This window comes from Oncorhynchus gorbuscha, linkage group LG05 (assembly GCF_021184085.1).
Source record: "Oncorhynchus gorbuscha isolate QuinsamMale2020 ecotype Even-year linkage group LG05, OgorEven_v1.0, whole genome shotgun sequence".
Classification (NCBI taxonomy): domain Eukaryota; kingdom Metazoa; phylum Chordata; class Actinopteri; order Salmoniformes; family Salmonidae; genus Oncorhynchus; species Oncorhynchus gorbuscha.
Genome location: NC_060177.1, coordinates 36,548,545 through 36,568,491, shown reverse-complemented (window position 1 = coordinate 36,568,491; position 19,947 = coordinate 36,548,545). Strand labels below are relative to the sequence as shown.

The window sequence follows — 19,947 nt, the reverse complement described above, 5'->3', positions numbered from 1 at the left end:
TCCCTCTGTTCAACTTTGTGGTAAAAAGTTACAGTAAATATCTCGTAGCCTCAGTGAGGTGTTGCATGCACAAAGTAAACAATATCAGGTCAATTTCCGCAACATCGAAGAACGTTGAAGCGCGAGGCTAAACGTCTCTGCTGGCTTGCATCATGCTCATCTCACATCTGCGGTGCTGCTCGTTGTAATGTCATCTTGCTGAGTGAATCCTTCCTATAAGGGAAAACATATATACATGCATACATACATACATACATACATATAGTGGGGCAAAAAAGTATTTCGTCAGCCACCAATTGTGCAAGTTCTCCCACTTAAAAAGATGAGAGGCCTGTAATATTCATCATAGGTACACTTCAACTATGACAGACAAAATGAGAAGAAAAAAAATCCAGAAAATCACATTGTAGGATTTTTAATGAATTTATTTGCAAATTATGGTGGAAAATAAGTATTTGGTCAATAACAAAAGTTTATCTCAATACTTTGTTATATACCCTTTGTTGGCAATGACAGAGGTCAAATGTTTTCTGTCAGTCTTCACAAGGTTTTCACACACTGTTGCTGGTATTTTGGCCCATTCCTCCATACAGATCTCCTCTAGAGCAGTGATGTTTTGGGGCTGTTGCTGGGCAACACAGACTTTCAACTCCCTCCAAAGATTTTCTATGGGGTTGAGATCTGGAGACTAGCTAGGCCACTCCAGGACCTTGAAATGCTTCTTACGAAGCCACTCCTTCATTGCCACGCCACGTTTCATCTTCAATGCCCTTGCTGATGGAAGGAGGTTTTCACTCAAAATCTCACGATACATGGCCCCATTCATTCTTTCCTTTACACGGATCAGTCGTCCTGGTCCCTTTGCAGAAAAACAGCCCCAAAGCATGATGTTTCCACCCCCATGCTTCACAGTAGGTATGGTGTTCTTTGGATGCAACTCAGCATTCTTTGTCCTCCAAACATGACGACTTGAGTTTTTACCAAGAAATTCTATTTTGGTTTCATCTGACCATATGACATTCTCCCAATCTTCTTCTGGATCATCCAAATGCTCTCTAGCAAACTTCAGACAGGCCTGGACATGTGTCCCCCTGCTTAAGCCAGTACGTCTGGCACTGCAGGATTTGAGTCTCTGGCGGCGTAGTGTGTTACTGATGGTAGGCTTTGTTACTTTGGTCCCAGCTCTCTGCAGGTCATTCACTAGGTCCCCCCGTGTGGTTCTGGGATTTTTGCTCACCGTTCTTGTGGCTACTTTGAAGAATCTCATATTTAAAATATATTTTGATTTGTTTAACACTATTGATTACTACATGATTCCATATGTGTTATTTCATAGATTTCATGTCTTATCCTACAATATAGAAAATAGTAAAAATAAAGAAAAACCCTTGAATGAGTAGGTGTGTCCAAACCTTTGAGTGGTACTGCATATCAATCTGATACGTCTAACTCTTTCTCACTATTTGACTAACACTGCATGAACTGTACTATAAAGCGTGAAGGTAGGTCTGGAGTGAATGAGGTTGGGTATATTTATTTGTGCTTCCACCCCTTCCTCTCTCTCTCTCTCTTCGCTTGGTTTGTCATTAACCCACTCAGCTCTGAGCTTAACCCTCTTTGCTCTGCTGCTCCTCTTCCTCCCTACTGCGTGTCCCGGGAACACCTTGCAGGGCGCGACAAGAGCTCCATGTGGGACCAGCTGGAGGATGCTGCCATGGAAACGTTCTCTCTGAGTAGGACTGACCTCTTTCACCTTTTGACCTTCTATGTTTGTGCTTGGATGAAATGCCCACCTGGGCTTTGATGTGCTGCTTTGATCTTTACCGCCACTGGGTTTCCCATCACACTGAGTGGTTGGTGTTGTAAACAATGTAGCAGGGCTCCTATGGACAAGTAAACAAGAGACAATGTCTCTTGGTTGACAAAACATTTTCAACAATCACATGGTCTGGTGTGTGTGTTCGTATGGGTGTGTGTTCGTTTATGTGGGTGTTTATGTGTGTGCAGTTATGTAAGGTTCTGTGGGATCATGTGTATGTTAATGCACGTCTACTGGTGAGTGTGGGGCGACGTGAACAGTAGTTGTCAGTGTGAAGGTGATTTTGACCTGTGGATGATTTTGTAGACGAGTTTTGTGTTTTTTTGTGTGCCCTTGTGATTGTGGTCATGATGTGTTTTTGTGTAAGTGTGTGTCCTTTTGGATACAGATAAGCAGTGAGTGTTGTATTTATGTAGGTAAGGAGCGCTCTACACTGTGGGACCAGGTCCAGTTCTGGGAGGATGCTTACTTGGATGCTGTCATGTTGGAGAGGGAGGGGATGGGTATGGACCAGGGACCTCAAGAGATGATTGACAGGTACAGGTTGCCTATTAGAGTGGATCTGTATTTTTTTAAATGACAGCCATCCTTGTATAGCTGTGTTTCCTGTTTAGAGGCTGATGGTTACCACTGTTTACACAGATATCTGTCACTCGGGGACCACGACCGTAAGCGCCTGGAGGACGATGAGGACAGGCTGCTAGCTACTCTACTGCACAATATGATCGCCTACATGCTAATGGTTAAGGTGGGTCTGTCACACACAATGTTTCACTCTGTAACCCCCGTATGCCAACTGCAGCAACTACGAATGTTCAGATAAGTAGTCATCGCATATCTTCCGACGTCTCTTACTAAGTTTGTCTGTACGTCCTTCTCTGTCTGGCCAGGTGAACAAGAATGACATCAGGAAGAAGGTGAGGCGTCTGATGGGGAAGTCCCACATCGGCCTTAGCCACAGCCAGGAGATCAATGAGTGTCTGGACAAACTGGCTAATTTGGTAAGAAAGAACCAATGATTCTCTCTCTTCAATAAAATAAGAGCCACTAAGGCAGTCAACTGTTCTACCAAGTGGCATAAAGATTCAACGTTTTATGTGGTCCTTCGAGCCAGATCCTTTTATGCAACACATGTTTTTAGTGTGTGTGAGAATATCAGTGTTGCTGATATTTGTTTAACCCTCTAGAGTCTAAGCCCTGTCTAAGTCGGGGATGAAACATTTGATTTGGCCATTATTGCTTTTAGCCCATAGAAAAGCGTTGAATAACAGATTCAATACATGGAAAAACAATACCCCCCAAAAACAAAGCCCCCCCAAAGGAAATTCTGTCCTATATCTGAAAGATATAAGAAAGATCAGGAAATGTATTATTGTTTTATTTATCTTTTGCATGTATTTAACCACTTATTCAAGGCAATTAACAATATCCATATTTACTTCCATTGATTTAAAAAAAAAACTGATACCGGGGACCTTCAGATGAGTCTTGAGGCCTTGTGGGCATCCTAGAGCAAAACAACCAACATGAACGTGTTTGTGAGAGACTCGCCGTTCCACAGAGAGGGGTCATATTACTGTGTATCCCAAACTGTTCGGAGGCTACAGACAGAAGTTGGCAGAAGGGGATCTATCAACTTCGTAGAGCAAAACAGAGAACACCATCGGGTTCATGAGTCATAATAGTTTTATAGGCCAAACCATTCAGATTGCTACAGACGTTTTTCTGAAAAGACTGATTGTCTGGATATCTCATGGTCCGACAAACACCGCTCTTCTAATTCTGCCACCTTTCACCACAGATGTGGAAGGGCGATCTCGGCGGATGCGGTGGATTGAGACGCAGCCCATGCAAAAAAGAAAACAACATATCTCTAGCTTAAACAGATTAACATAATAAATAAATCCCCATCAAAATTAATTTGATTTCCACAGGGCTGCAGAAATTGTAGGAGAAGGGTAAAAAGTCTTGTTCACTCACATTTCAGAATGGTCGCGAGCTGTCCATCAGACCTAGCGGAAGCCGTCACATCAAGAAGCAGACCTTCGTGGTGCATGCTGGGACTGATACCACGGGGGACATCTTCTTCATGGAGGTATGAGAAAGACACTTTCAGCATTCACTTTCCTGGCCCTTCCTTGTACATGCAGTTGGCCTTGTTCATGTTTTTTTTATTGTGCCCCCAGAGATGGCCCGACGAGTATCTGAATAGATCGAATTTACAAATCATCGTCAAGAACTGTCAAAACTCTGCAATTTGTAGTTTCAGTAGATCTAGCGTTTAGCTCTACAGTGGATATCAAATAATTGCATCCTTTGCCTCTGTCCATCTCCCCCATTCAGGTGTGTGATGACTGTATAGTCCTGCGCAGCAACATCGGCACAGTGTATGAGCGCTGGTGGTACGAGAAGCTCATCAACATGACCTACTGCCCCAAGACCAAGGTCCTGTGTCTGTGGAGACGCAATGGCCAGGAGACCCAACTCAACAAGTTCTACACCAAGAAGGTGAACCCCTACCGTTAGCGCTTAGGGTACTGAAATGCAACTAGCAATTATGAACACCTTTGATATCCGTGTTAGTGGAACCTGTGATTAAGGTGACTGTAAATTGTGACTTTCGTGTCAGTCTTTGTACAGCCATTTTTTGTATTCCATAATCTGAAATTCAAATGTTTTGTTGTCTAGTGTCGCGAATTGTATTACTGTGTGAAGGACAGCATGGAAAGAGCTGCTGCCCGACAGCAGAGCATTAAACCAGGTATGTGGGTGTGCACGTTGGCTGGAGTCTCTTTCTTTGAGGCACCACCAATTTATTCTTGCCCTGCGTTTTGAAAATGGATGGCCCTAAGGGCAGTGGTATTCAAAGTCTAGGTCGGGAATTAGTGGGGTCACCAAAATATATTTAAAAGAAATTAGGAGTACAGATTAATGTATGAGACAATATACAAAAGTTTTTGAGAAAGATCATTTGAAAAATGAATTATTGAGTAAATGTATTTATTGGTTTCTTTTCATTTCGATAAGAGAGATGAAAATGTCATGAAATAAAGGTTATTTGTTTGTGTAAAAATGGAAATGTGCCGATTTTTACGGTTGTCATTACATTTGGCCCCAAAAAATGGGGTCCCCGATGAAGAAGTTTGTATACCGCTACACTAGGGGCTAATAACAGTTAGTAATAGTTCATTAGTCTATGGAAAAGTAGAACTTTGAGATGTAGGAATAACTCTGAGTGAAGGTGAGCTCTACCCTACTGCTTTATCGTCCAATAAATTCTATAACCATTTGAGTCAATCAGCTCAGTAGGCCAAGTAAAGACTTTTCTGTCTGTCATCACTAACACTTTTCAAAAGAGATGTACAGCGGAATGGATAGGAGAGGGATCCTTTGGTTTAAGCGATCTGTCCATCTCTCCATAGGTCCAGAGCTGGGTGGAGAGTTCCCTGTGCAGGACATGAAGACTGGCGAGGGAGGACTGCTGCAAGTCACCCTGGAAGGCATCAACCTCAAATTCATGCACAGCCAGGTAGGAGGCCTGTATTACCACATACACACGCACACGCAAAACCATTTAACCTCCTTCCAACCACCGCAATTCTTCTCCTCGTTTTCTGTTTTCTTTCTCTCTCACACACACACAGTGGCTCACTTCCTCTAAGGTCCCTTTTAAAAAAAAGAGAGAATAGACAGCATTTATCTTTGACATTGATACATTTTTATAGCCTACTGAATTGAGTGAAAAAGCAGAGTACCAGTCACTGTTTTGATCAGGATCTTAGAGGAATAACTCATTTTTGTGCTTTGTCTTTCTATGATTTAAAATATGTTATGATTTATTTGTGCAGTCACTAAGATGTATGTTTCAAGATGAAAACACATATCCACTTAAACATTTCTGTTAAAGGCCTCCCGAGTGGCGCAGCGGTCTAAGGCATTGCATCGCAGTGCTAGAGGCGTCACTACAGATCCGGGTTCAATCCCGGGCTGTGTCGCAGCCGGCTGCGACCGGGAGAACCATGAGACGGCGCACAATTGGCCCAGTGTCGTCCAGGTTAGGGGAGAGTTTGGCATGCACGCGGACTTCAGGTCCCCAGCTGTACACTGTTTCCCCCGGCTGACTTCCGGGTTAAGCGCGCAGTGTGTCAAGAAGCAGTGCGGCTTGGCAGGTCGTGTTTCGGTGGATGCGTGGCTCTCGCCTCTCACGCTACCAATTGGATATCATGAAATTGGGAAGAAAAAAGGGGTACTTTTTTATTTATTTTATATATATATATATATATATTAATACAAAAATATTCTGTTCATGCTTAGCATTCTTAGTTGTGGTTCCCAAACCTTGTCGTTTGTGAGGGAAGGCGAGTGTTCTGTTTGTGTAAGAGCGATTTGTGCATCAGAGGTAAGACATATATGACCTTGTGCAAAGACTTTTCATTAATAATTGCCATTTTATTTTACCGTTCTTTTAAAGTTTTGTCCCCTTGACCTGCATATTAAAGTTAGATGAAAAATACCTCAAGTAATTCACAACTTTTGGGGTTGGGGCAATTCCATTTCCTGAATCAACTTGAGGAAGAATATAATTGACCTCAGTCCACAAGTAGATATTTTTGGACCCAAAGGAAATGCTTGGATCTGAAATAACAATTATACAATTGCTCCGCCAATGATTGAGGGTCATAGGAGTGGCACTCATTTTAATATAACCATAGTGAAGAAACACACTGGACATGTCACACTGTAGGATTGGGGCAAAAACGCATTGAATCAACACATGGGAATGACTACTCATAAAGTAATACTCTATTGTAGTAGAATAGAAAACAATGTTTTTGACCACTACATTCTTTATGAAAGGTCCTAGCTCTTTGAACTGCCTTCTTGATTTCTTTCGATCACACAGTGCACCTAATTGAAAGGAATTAAGGCTAGACATCGCAGTGGCCAATCGAGAGTGTATTTGATTGTGCCTTCTTTTTGAAGCAACATCTAACAGGTTAGAACATGTTGCTATGGTTGAAGAACAGTTTCATCATCATCATCATATTGATTTGAACAAGGGTACAACAGTCATAATGTTGTAATACCCTTTCCCTACTACAGACACTTAACCTAATAATTGACCTTTTAGGAACAACACATACGTGCTGCTTGGAAAATTCAAACCACCTCTTTTTTTCCCCGCGTCAGCTCTGCAGGAGCAGTAGTAGATGTCATATTCATAGACATCATTCATGCAATCATTTTTTAAAATTTAAAACAAACACTTAACTGTCTTGTTTTAAAGAACCTTTTCATATGATAGTTCATGCCCAACCCATTACGTTTTGCCAGTGCAGGCCCACCCAAGCTTCCAGTGACAGACGGGTCACCGTAGGGTTAAATACGTGGGCATGTTACAGAGGGTCGAGGTTGTTATAGGTGGCAGCCTGTTTTGTTGGGGAGATGATGTGGCTGACTGCCCTCTTGTACCTGTACTACTGAGCTGTTGGTGCCAGCCCTCGTTGCTGGAGGAGGGGGCATGGAGGGCATTGGGGGCGGGAATGGGTTCCCAGCCGTCAAAACTGGTAGTAATTATGTCATTTTCTGGGTTAGGCCCAGGAACGAACCCCCCAAAAAGTCCAGCTGTTTAAAGTATAGACTAGACCAACTTTCAGTAGTTATTTTCCCACCTTTCCTAGTTTAGCACTTCATCATTCCAGTAGAATTTTCTGTGACAGGTATATTAGCATTGATAGCTGTTAATATGTCAAGTCCCGTCCATTAGGTTGATAGTGCAGCGCCCTCTTTGAGCGTCGTCCAGTGTTTGTGCTCTTCTGTCCGATAATAATCCAAACCGTTTCTCTTCCATGCTCTCTCCCCCTGCAAGGAGCGGAAGGTACACAACCTCTGCCGTGTTTGCTTGTTAGCGGTTATGACTTTTTTTGGGGGGGGGGGGGGGTTATTTTTCCCCTCAATTTCTTTAGCTGTGTGTGGTCAACTTTATTTTATGTGTCCTCATCTCTGTTTTCATATGGAATTTCCATGTATGCTAAGCATTACATGGGCCACAGTGCATTTGCATCAGTAGGGAAATGGAAATGAATTAGCAGTCGCCATTGCTTCACTGTTGACAACAAATGGCCACAATAGCTTTGCTGATGCACACTTTATCTAAGGCACTATAGTGTGAACAAATGACCATATTATAGTTTCATTCAGCCAGTAATCATTAATAGCACTCACTTCATCATAGACCTTCCCACAATGCATTGCTACTCACCTAACCCCAGCCCATGTAAGCATTCAAACATGGAAACTTCTGTTCTGTGCTGTCCTATTTCATTTTGGTAGCGTTTTAAAAGCTTGCATATACCATCCTTTTGTATTTCTTTCCCTTTTAGTATTGACTAGATGATAATTTAACGTTGTTCATTTTCTCTCTGAAATGTTTCATTTCAGCATGTTGTCATTGAGTTACTAATGTTCTGTCTTGTTGTTTTTTTTTGTTTTTTTTGTTTTAGGTTTTCATAGAGCTGAATCACATTAAAAAGTGCAATACTGTGAAGGGAGTCTTTGTCCTGGAGGAATTTGGTAATTACCACATCTATTGATTCTAGGTCTGTACTCGACACGGCAGTAACTCAGCTTCACGACAGACGAAAACGCCAACGCACAGAGTTAGCAACTGTAACGACTCGGGGTTCAGTGGATTCACACCCGCTCTTGCTTACCTCAGGGCAAATATAGTCAGTGCTAGAGTTAGCTAGTTTCATTTGGCAATTTGAGAAGTCCAGCCCTCACAAATATGAATGTGTGCTTATTTTCATATTTATTGCTGACTATAAAACAAGACAAAACAGCCCTATTTGTGAGGTTTGTCTTTACTTGCTGTGTTTTTAGTTTTTAACCATGAGGTCTTAGGAGTCAGGCCTGCTGTGTTAAGATGGAAGACTTGATGCACCGCTTGTTTCTGCATCAGATTTTTGTAAGGATCAAATGTTGGAAGTTAGAGCTTTAGGGTAGGAAATCGTTTTAGGGTTCACTCGCTAAATGACTTAAATGTAAATGTAATGTGCATGAGAGGGAAATTCATCAAAGCCCAGAGCAGAGGGAAGCGGAGCCACAGATCGTATTTGAACTGTTTTAAACGCTCATTAAGAATAAAGGACACATACGTTAATGATGTTCTCAGTTGAAGCTGAATTATCTCGCTCGATCTTCAGGATAGAAGGATGCTAACTTGTTGGATATGGCCACATTTGGGTTGCATTGTATAGGCACACAAACAAAAAAATCAGAAAGAAAAGGAAATTGTACTTTCTTAGGCACGTTCAGGTAGGACCTCAGCCATTTTCAAAACGTTTTCTCTCAATGATGCCTACTAAATGTGACCGGGGATTCCTTTCCTGAGACCAGGGCTAGTATTTAGATATTTAGAGCATTTCCTTCCAGATGTGTACAGTAGATGGTTTATCGTGTCTTTTTTACACTGCCATATTTGAAACCGACAACCAGTGACCAATGAGATTGTTAGGAGAGGCCTAGATCTGTGAGGTTATAGCCCCCATTAATATCAGCGCTGGACTGGGTTACTGCCGTGTCTCTGTGCTGCTTTTGTAATACGTCACCCTCATCCTTGCCGCTATGAAAACCTTCATTCTCCAGCAGGTAAAGTGCTGTCACCTTTCTCTTCTCCTTTCCTCTCTTAAGAGCATTCCTCCTCTCCGCTCCCGCCTTCTCTCATGCCCCTCCTTCTTTATGCAGAATCCCCCTCGTTCCTTTCTTGTAAACGTTGGCTGGGTTTCTGCCTGTCCTGACAGTTTATTAAACTGAAACTTCCTGCCCCTCTCCATCACTTTATTTAAAAAAGCAAACCCCTCTCGTGTTGTTTTTTTTCCTCAATGCTTTGCGGTTTCGAGGCCAAGGACCCTGGCTACTTGACTTGACAATGTGGGGAGCAGAGGGCCCCTTTTTATCGTTGTCCCCTCTTTCGAGGGTTCACAGTTACTAATGAAAAGTCTGTCCACCGACACTGGCTTTGAACGTGGTCTAGGGAGTTGGGCCTCATTAAAAGGACACTTTGGGATTTTGTCAGTCTACTTCCCCAGAGTCAGATGAACTCGTGGATACCATTTGTATGTCTCTGTGTCCTGTGCGGATGTAGTTTTGTGAGCCCATACACTTCCAGTCATCACACAAACGCTAACTTGCTATTGTTTTAGTTAGCAACTTCCTTCAAACTGCACGCAGAGACATACAAATTGTATCAATGAGTTATTCTAACAGTGGGGAAGTAGGTAAAGGGCCTCCATGCCAAAATCCTGAAGTATCCCTTTTTAACAGCTTATGTATTTGTGTCTTTAAGTAGTTAGTTTCTTGGTTGGCACACTTTTTTTCCCTATAATGTCTTGCTTTGTTTCTTTCCCATTCTCCACATTTGTTTTACATTGTTGTTGCTGTACACATTTGCTCGCACTGTGTGACTGATTTTGTTTTTGTATTTTCAAGGCATTAGTGTGAGTTCTTTCCTTTTCCGTGGGCCACATATGTCCTTTACACAATCATTTGGATGCCTGTATTCTAATGGCTTGCTGCTACAAACAGTTGAATCTATTCGCCAAAACAAATCTAGGAACAACAGTAAGTAATGGGGGCAGTAAAAACCACTTTTTAGGAAACAGCAGAACCTACACTACTGTTCAAAAGTTTGGGGTCACTTAGAAGTTTCCTTGTTTTTGAAAGAAAAACCCATCTTTTGTTCCATTAAAATAACATCAAATTGATCAGAAATACAGTGTAGACATTGTTCATGTTAGAAATGACTATTGTAGCTGGAAACGGCTGATTTTATTTTATGGAATATCTACCTATGCGCACAGAGGCCCATCATCAGCAACCATCACTCCTGTGTCCCAATGCCACATTGTGTTAGCTAATCCAAGTTTATAATTTTATAAAAGGCTAATTGATCATTGGAAAACCCTTTTGCAATTATGTTAGCACAGCTGAAAACTGATGTCCTGATTAAAAAAGCAATAAAACTGTCCTTCTTTAAACTAGTTGATTGTCTTGCAACAGTGCAAGAGGTCCAGTACATTAGTGTCTAGTTTGAGAAACAGACGCTTCACAAGTCCTCCACTGGCAGCTTCATTAAATAATACTCGCAAAACACCAGTCTCAACATCAACAGTGAAGAGGTGACTCCGGGATGCTGGCTTTCTAGGCAGGGTTTTTCTGTTAGCTTTTTAAAATGATCAACTTGGATTAGCTAGCACAACGGGTCATTGGAACACAGGAGTGATTTTTGCTGATAATGGGCCTCTGTGCGCCGTTTCCAGCTACAATAGTAATTTCCAACATTAACCATGTCTACACTATTTCTGATCAATTTGATGTTATTTTAAATTGGTGTTTTTCTTTCAAAAACAAGGACATTTCTAAGTGAACCCAAACTTTTGAACTGAAGTGTGTAAATATTTTTTTTTATCAGGTGAGAAACTGAGCCAGCTCACACAGGTATACTGTTTGACATGTACCTCAAGGATAAAGCTGGCGGCAAGCTAGATGCGAGGTCGAAGTTTGGGTGGTTCTCGGAAACGAAGCTAAATAAACAAACTAGCCAGCTGTTTGTCAGAGCTGTTTGCAGTTGGCCGCTTGCTGTGGACGGGGCAGACTAAATCCTCTAACTTTGCGATCTCATCTCTGGTGAACTATGCAGACAGTCTTCAAGATGGTAGTCCGGTATGCAAACATAGTGGAAACATAACCAAACTGTCCCCAAGTTCTATTCACACAAGCAGTTTTCCATATTTAGCTTGAAAGATGATGGCTAGCTACCTAACTTAAAGGTGGCTGTTTGCCAGTCAGCATAGCTTGTGGAATACTATGTGTATTATGCACTGGGAGTGCGACCCTAGCCCCCTGTGTCTTCGGGTAAGACGATGCAAGCCGTTGATTCACTGTGAACACTTTAATTCCACAGTAACCAGAATAATGGTGAATATGTAGATTTCAAATTTCTACTAGAGAAAATGAATGATAATACAACATTTAGTAACGTATAATAATTCACTAGATGAAACATTGACATAGGTATACAATAGGAAATAAGCAGGGGAAATATGCATAAATAGTCATAAGGAATGTACACAAACATAATGGCAAGAATACCTAAGAAATATGCATACATAAATAAGTGGTTGGGATATATACACAATAGGTGACACACATGTATGCATATATTGTTTGCAATAATAAACCGTGCCACTAGGCAGGTGAGCCCTGTAATGGCTCTAATTGCAAAGGCTGACTGGCATCCGTGAACATGCCAAATAGGGCGGTGCTAGGAAACGACACCTCTTTAACGGCTGCATACAAACTCAAAGTAGACCGCCCTCGGCCCTGAACTCTAAGCCCTTGAATGACATTTTACATCGTCACGTCCGAGTGTTCCTTAAATGTCCCTTGCCCAAGCGAGGGAGAGTTGATCGAAGAGGCAACGTCCTTGGTGGAAATCTTGAGGTTTGAACTGTTAACGACTCTGGGCCAATTGTACGCTGCCCTATGGGACTCCCAATCACGGCCGGTTGTATATACAAATTTCATAATTCCCAAAAATATGTTTATGAATCTACGGTTTTATAGGCTCCTCACTATGAGACTAAGCCAATTTTACAACGCTAAAATCAATGTTGTCTAGATACATTTTTTTTATCAAGCTAGGTTCATAATTTTGTCTGGCATGCCGGAAATGCAGCCTTGTTGATTAAATGTAAAAGTTTGTGGCCACCAGAGTTTGACATGTGACTACAGTTTGTATTTAATTGTGGGTTATATCAACCCTGCAAGTGGCAAGTATATCACTCACTCCGTCGAGCAAAATCGAGGGCCAAGGGGGCAACGTTTGTGAATTGGACTTCCGTTTAAGGTGGCAATAAAACTGGTTTCAATGGGGATTCCCAGAGGGAAAGTTACTAGACAAAGGGCTGAGGGACTAAAAATCACGTATTTGGACTGCAGCCTAGTGAGTGACTTATTTCCCCATAGAGATTAGGCACAAATGGTGAACTGCCTAATTGGCGTACAGATACATACAACACTAGGATAGGAATGGAAAGGCCTCCCGGGTGATCTAGGGTACCGCATCGCAGTGCTAGCTGTGCCACCAGAGACTCTGGATTCGCGCCCGCATCGCAGTGCTAGCTGTGCCACCAGAGACTCTGGGTTCGCGCCCAGGCTCTGTCGCAGCCGGCCGCGACCAGGAAGTCCGTGGGGCGACGCACGGTTAGGGATATCCTTGTCTCATCGCGCACTAGCCCAGTGCACGCTAACCAGGTCGCCAGGTGCACGGTGTTTCTTCCGAAACATTGGTGCGGCTGGCTTCCGGGTTGGATTCACGCTGTGTTAAGAAGCAGTGCGGCTTGGTTGGGTTGTGTTTCGGAGGACGCATGGCTTTCGACCTTCGTCTCTCCCGAGCCGGTACGGGAGTTGTAGCGATGAGACAAGATAGTAATTACTAACAATTGGATACCACGAAATTGGGGAGAAATGGGGGTTCAAATTAAAAGAATTGTAATGTTCAGGCACAAATAACATGCAGGTTGTAAGCATACATGGTAACAAAAGGGATAGTAAGTAAGATTATATGGAATATAAACCTGTACATGGCTGTAATGGATATAACAAAATGCTGTTCTGACCACGGTTTACCGCAACGGTGAATGGACCAGTCAGAGGAACAGTAATGGAAGCCTACATAATATGCAGCTTAACAAGGAACGCGAACTATATGTTGTAAACGAATAATGATATATTCATTTGTAATAGACAATATGTAAAGGCGAGTAGGCTAGCTTAGGCTGACCGGGATGTTAGCAAGGAAAAATGGTAGAAAGTTATATGTGGGGATATACAACAGGCATAGCAAAAGTATTGTAATCAGATTTTTTGCAATCAGATTGTAGATACTTTAGAGTATTACTTTTTGGATTACATGTAAGGTTATTTGTAGGGAGAAAAATATGACAGCGTTTTCTCTCATTTAAGTTTTTTCCACCTGAGTGAGTCTGACCACCAGTCAGAGACTACTATGATAATCACCAAATGCATTTGGAAACTTTTTGTCTTCTCAGTAGAGGTGCATGGGTAATATCACTGGGGAAGCCAAGCCAGGACCATGCGGACGCCCTTGAGCGATCGGGTAGGCTGTTTGGAATATTTGACCTACAGCATGGTCAAGCAAGTAAATGTTTACGACATTTTCGGACAACTAAACAACTATTGATTTAGAACTAAGTAGAGTTACCGCAAATCGCAAAGAAAACAGACGCTGCCTCCAATATTCCAGCACCATTTCAACTTCAACATTTCAACATCATCTATGCTTAGTCTAATAGTGACAACTAAAATTTACCAAAAAAACAATATAGTCTGATCAAAATGAGCTAAATATGATGTGGCTGTCCATTGTTCTGATTTGTGTGTGCATGCAGAAAAAAAACATGTTGACTCGCCCTACTACAAGCATTTCACTACACCCGCAATAACATCTGCTAAATATGTGTATGTGACCAATACAATTTGATTTGTTGAGAAACGCCAATGTCTTCCTCCTCTCATTCATGTTGACGAAACGTTCTATGACTGTCATACAATATACACTTTTATCTTTTGTTCATAGGCTACCTGGCTAAAATGCTTGCTCGCTAGCCTAACTTCCTTTCATGGGCAACATTAGCTAGTTAACATTAGCCTTCTACATATACAGTAGCTACATAGCTATTGAACTTCCAACCTCTCAGTCCAGGGGAACCATGTCTGAATTTATGGTTGGATCAGAATCGCTTTTATAATCATTGGTCAGTACGGAGAATTAAGTAAAACCAAATCCCCAACTCCATCCATGGCAAGGAAAGGGCCATATTTAGCTAGCTAGCTAGCCACCGTAGGACAACACGAAATGCAACAATTGAGGTTGTTTCTGTCATTTACGTATTTTTCTTGAAGCGATGTGAAATCCAAACTGGTATCTCTTGACACTTTTTTTTGGTGCACCAGGAGCATTCATAGAGTTGAGCTCGCTTAGTTCAGCGCAACGCTGATTGGCTATTATTTTCTTTTCTTTCTTCTTTCCTTACATTCAATGCTTCGGGTGGCAACAATGTCATACTCTTTAAGACTGTGTAACTCTGTGTTGTTTTTTGTCCCACTGCTTTGCTTTATTTGGGACAGGTCGCAGTTGTAAATGAGAACTTGTTCTCAACTGGCCTACCTGGTTAAATAAAGGTGAAATAAAAAATGTAAAAATGTAAATGACCAGACAGCATCAGATAAAGGCCTACACACACGTGATATACATTCAGCCTCTTGCGAATTGAAGGAAAAATATGAAAACAAATACACGAAAGATGTAATTTTTGTCAATTTTTCAAGGAAGCCTGGCTTCCCTTGGTATCCATGACTACACACCACTGCTTCTAATGCCTCATAAGGGGAAAGTAATCCATTATGTTACCGAGTTTGGGTAATCCAAAGGTTACTGATTACAATTTTGGACAGGTAGTAACAGATTACATTTGGAAAGTAACCTACCCAACCCTGCTGGTGACTGAGGGATAAGGGGATTCTTCACCTAGCTAGCACACTAGCTAGCTTATTAGCTGGCTAGCTACCTACAGTGGCTTTCTTAGCGCATTGTTAGCACATTATTGAACTTCGCTTCGCAAAGACTATAATTTGAGATGGTTTACGAAGAACTTATTTTGCCTGCAAGAACCACCCAAAATTGCACTTCGATTCTACTGTCCCTCCCCCTTAAATATCAAATATATTTGCTAGACCTAGCAGTGGCAGAAAGGTAATTTTGAAAATGCCACACTTTTTCAGATAGTATATGAGAGTATCCACCGTCTTAGACTTCAGATTTTCATCATGCCAAAGTGAAGCGTGTCTGGTCCAATCTAGCATATGCCCAAAGCAAATCAGGTAGCATCATTTTTGTGCTAAGTGTGAACTCTGAACCAGTTCAGTAGTTGTGTGGACTCTTGGCCCACAGCCTCTTTTGCGTACCCTCTCATAGTCTGAAATCTCTTATCACATGCTACACCCGCTGCAACACCCAGCTCTAACACTCTTTCTTAAAGTGGGGTTTCAACCTCTTGAATCCTTTGTTTTGTCTCTTGCACCTGCACATGTAGTTCCTGAAACTAAGGAAGTGGTGATCCACAAGTACAAGACACCCATGGTGAGTTAAACTCTTACGCTCTTGTGGCTAACGCCATACACATTCAATTGCCACCAGATCTGTTTTAACAGTACTGCATTGCATATACAGTTGAAGTAGGAAGTTTACATACACTTTGGTTGGAGTCATTAAAACTCGTTTATCAACCACTCCACAAATGTCTTGTTAAACTATAGTTTTGGCAAGTCGGTTAGGTCATCTACTTTGTGCATGACACAATAAAATGTTCCGACAATTGTTTACAGACAGATTAATTCACTGTATCACAATTACAGTGGGTCAGAAGTTTACATGTGCCAAGTTGACTGTGCCTTTAAACAGCTTGGAAAATTCCAGAAAATGATGTCATGGCTTTAGAAGCTTCTGTTAGGCTAATTGACATCATTTGAGTCAATTGGAGGTGTACCTGTGGATGTATTTTAAGGTATACCTTCAAACTCAGTGCCTCTTTGCTTGACACCATGGGAAAATCCAAAGAAATCAGCCCAGACCTCAGGAAAAACAATTTACACCTCCACAAGTCTGGTTCATCCTTGGGAGCAATTTACAAACGCCTTGTTTGGAATTTGGACCGAATCACAAACAATAGTACGCAAGTATAAACACCATGGGACCACGCAGCCGTCATACCGCTCAGGAAGGAGACTCGTTCTTTCTCCTAGAGATGAACGTACTTTGGTGCGAAAAGTACCAGAACAACAGCAAAGGACCTAGTGAAGATGCTGGAGGAAACAGGTACAAAAGTATCTATATCAACAGTAAAACAAGTCCTATATCGACATAACCTGAAAGGCCGCTCGGCAAGGAAGAAGCCATTTCTTCACAACCGCCATAAAAAAGCCAGACTACGGTCTGCAACTGCCCATGGGGACAAAGAAGTTCAGCTATTGGAGTGGCCTTCACAAAGCCCTGACCTCAATCCTATAGAGAATTTGTGGGCAGAACTGAAAAAGCATGTGCGAGCCATGAGGCCTACAAACCTGACTCATTTACACCAGCTCGGTCAGGAGGAATGGGTCAAAATTCACCCAACTTATTATGGAAGCTTGTGGAAGGCTACCTGAAATGTTTGACCTAAGTTTTTTTTTTTTTATGTAAAGGCAATGCTACCAAATACTAATTGAGTGAATATGAACTTCTGACCCACTGGGAATTTGATGAAAGAAATAAAAGCTGAAATAAATCACTCTATTATTCTGACATTTCACATTCTTAAAATAAAGTGGTGTTCCTAACTCACCTAAGACAGGGAATTTCTACTAAGATGAAATGTCAGGATTTGTGAAAAACTGAGTTTAAATGTATTTGGCTACAGTGTATGTGTGTAAACTTCTGACATGATTATGAAGAGTAATCCCTTTGACATTACTGCTAAAATGCATATTTTTTTTTTTCAAGGAGCCTTTTTATTTAATCTCTTTTAAGTATTTTAAAATAATGTAATCCTCTTTTTGTTCATAACACGATTAGTTCTACAGAGCAATGACACCAAATAATAAAGTGAAAGGCGGCAGAAGTAGTATAACTATGCCACAAGTAGCTTGGTCATAGCTACACTTCCCTCATGTTCCCTGTTTTTTTTTCTTGCTCTCAAACAGGCACACCAGATCTGTTACTCCGTCCTCTGCCTTTTCTCCTACGTGGCTGCGGTGAAGGGGAAGGAAGCAGAAGGCAAGCCCAAGATTTTATCTCCAAGACCCCTGGCCAGCTAGTCTACAACCCCCTCCAACCCCCCGTGCCTCTCACTCTGCAACAAAGTGGAATCTCGGCCCTACTATGACATTGAGTTCTCACAATCCTTGATCCTACACACCTCTTTACTCCTCTTTGCACCCTGTAAGTACATCTCCAAGAAATACCCTTTACTCTTTGCGCCTTGCCATGTAAGTAAAATTCCTATGGTGTGTATGTACATGTGATCCCTGGTCTGTGGCATCGTGTGTACACCCTTCCCAACCATGGTCACGTCCACAAGGCTCCTCCCATACAGGCCCAGCCTGATGTCTTGGCCGTAAGCTTGCTTGATCTTCAAGGCGACAGTTCGTTCCCCTTCTCTTTCTTCTCTCATCCTGGCCTGCTGCCAAGGTCTTATTGGTTGTTTTTAATGGGATGGAGACAGCAAGAGGGATTGATGCGAGCCACAGCTCTACAAGTCGATAAGAAAGCAACCAACCGCCCCATCCACTCTCTGCGACTGTGTGATGAATATTCTATGTGGTACTACTGTAAAACTCCAGTCTGTCCAAACCGGTGAAACGTTTAAAAAGTACTCTAGTACTGACGGTTGTCACTTTGTTAATAAATGCTACTTCTGCATGGTGCATCAAACACTGCACATAAAAGCTTGTTTCATTCCTTTTGATCCCAAAATATCTTGTGTGGTCCAAGATGTGTGCATCTATTTAGCTTGCCCAGTGTTGCGAAACTACTGTAGTAGTTCTGTCAAATGTCTTGTCTGTGGTCCTCTGTATTGAATGTTACTATGGAGAGAAGAAATGCTGTACATTTCAACATAAGATGTTTTGCAAAGTGTGGTTTATTCACTAGATGTGCAATACTTTACGTAGTTAGCCAGAGCCAGATCATTGTTCTGTTTTTTTATTTTTTATCTTTTATCTTGGCAATTCTGGCTTACAGAGCAAAGATTGTAAAAAACTTCATTGTCGTACATATTTATTGAAGTAAATAAATATGACCTATTGTTTATACTTGCGAAATCACTATTTGGAGATTCTAGAGATGTGTACACCTACTGCTGTTATGGTTTTGTCTGTTGGGAGAGGTGTGTTAAGTCTTCTTGTTGTGTATGTTGTAGTAAGATGAATCCAATCTAGCCCCATTTCAGCCCAATTGTAAGTGGTGTGTGTGTGAGTGTATACATGCATTGTATTGTTTTGCCAGATAAGCAATATATGAATAATACAGCTATATGATCAGGATATTGTTTTTAATGTTTACGTGGCTTTTATTTTTTAGAGATGAAATGCGTGTGTAAGGAACATAATGTTACAACTTCCATGAGGTAATTATTTAAGGTATTTCATTCTTGACAATAAAAACACTGGTGTAAATATGAGAGTAACTGGATGAGGAGTGTCTCAAAACAGTTTGAAGACTGTAACCGAACATAAGGTATTGTTTGTTAGACTAGTTACATATGAGAACATTACAAAACGGGAGTATTTGAAACCAACCAACCCAATTATTGTGCTAGCTAGCCTACTGCTGTTGAGAAATTGTTGTAAATATGTGTTGGAAAAAAGTATTTATAGAACATGTACAGCTTTGGCAATGTCAAAATAAAAGTTGTCAAACAAAGCCCTCCATTTTGTCTCAAATCATTATTTTGCCACAAAGTTTGGATGAACACCTAAATGATGCACATACATATATTTAGATTTCATTCTTATGTTGTGAAGATTTAATGCAATACTTGCATGGTCTAAGACGATACCTTTTTTTTTTAAATGATCTCATTAATCTCATATTTGCCAGTAAAAATAAAAGCCTTTTATAGAATGTCATTAAATTCATAATTCCACAAATGACTGAAATTCCATTCTAAACATTGACAGAGATGGGCTTAAGTGTTAATCTTACAATATTTCCCCAATGCCAAATCAGTGTCTTGTTTGCACATAATTAAATCTGAGACGTCATTAGGAATCTAAACATGGTACTTTCAAAAGTTAGGCCTACCTTTCCACCCCAGACAGAGTAGGCTTACCGACGCATGTATGCCTGAACTGCTGGCTTCTGTTCTTCCATGTTTAACCCAACGAGGGAAGGTCAAGTGTTTCCCTAAAAGCTGTCTGGGTTTAAACATTATTTTAGCCTACAGAGAGTGAATAGCTTAATCAATTGATAGTGACAGAATTAAAATACTTCCCAAGCAAAGTCTATG

General features: G+C 41.3%; 1 protein-coding gene across 1 annotated transcript in view; it reads left to right on the top strand.

Moving 5' to 3' along the window:
- Positions 1 to 19,369, top strand: part of LOC124035904 (MAP kinase-activating death domain protein-like) — an 80,353-nt gene extending 60,984 nt beyond the window's left edge. The window contains 12 exon segments of the mRNA XM_046349783.1: positions 1,671 to 1,733; positions 2,236 to 2,356; positions 2,462 to 2,567; positions 2,710 to 2,820; positions 3,807 to 3,914; positions 4,163 to 4,327; positions 4,508 to 4,580; positions 5,242 to 5,348; positions 7,689 to 7,697; positions 8,323 to 8,392; positions 15,997 to 16,043; positions 17,642 to 19,369. Of these exon segments, the coding sequence (XP_046205739.1) occupies positions 1,671 to 1,733; positions 2,236 to 2,356; positions 2,462 to 2,567; positions 2,710 to 2,820; positions 3,807 to 3,914; positions 4,163 to 4,327; positions 4,508 to 4,580; positions 5,242 to 5,348; positions 7,689 to 7,697; positions 8,323 to 8,392; positions 15,997 to 16,043; positions 17,642 to 17,755 (1,094 nt within the window). The 3' untranslated portion in view covers positions 17,756 to 19,369.
- The last annotated feature ends 578 nt before the right edge of the window (positions 19,370 to 19,947 follow it).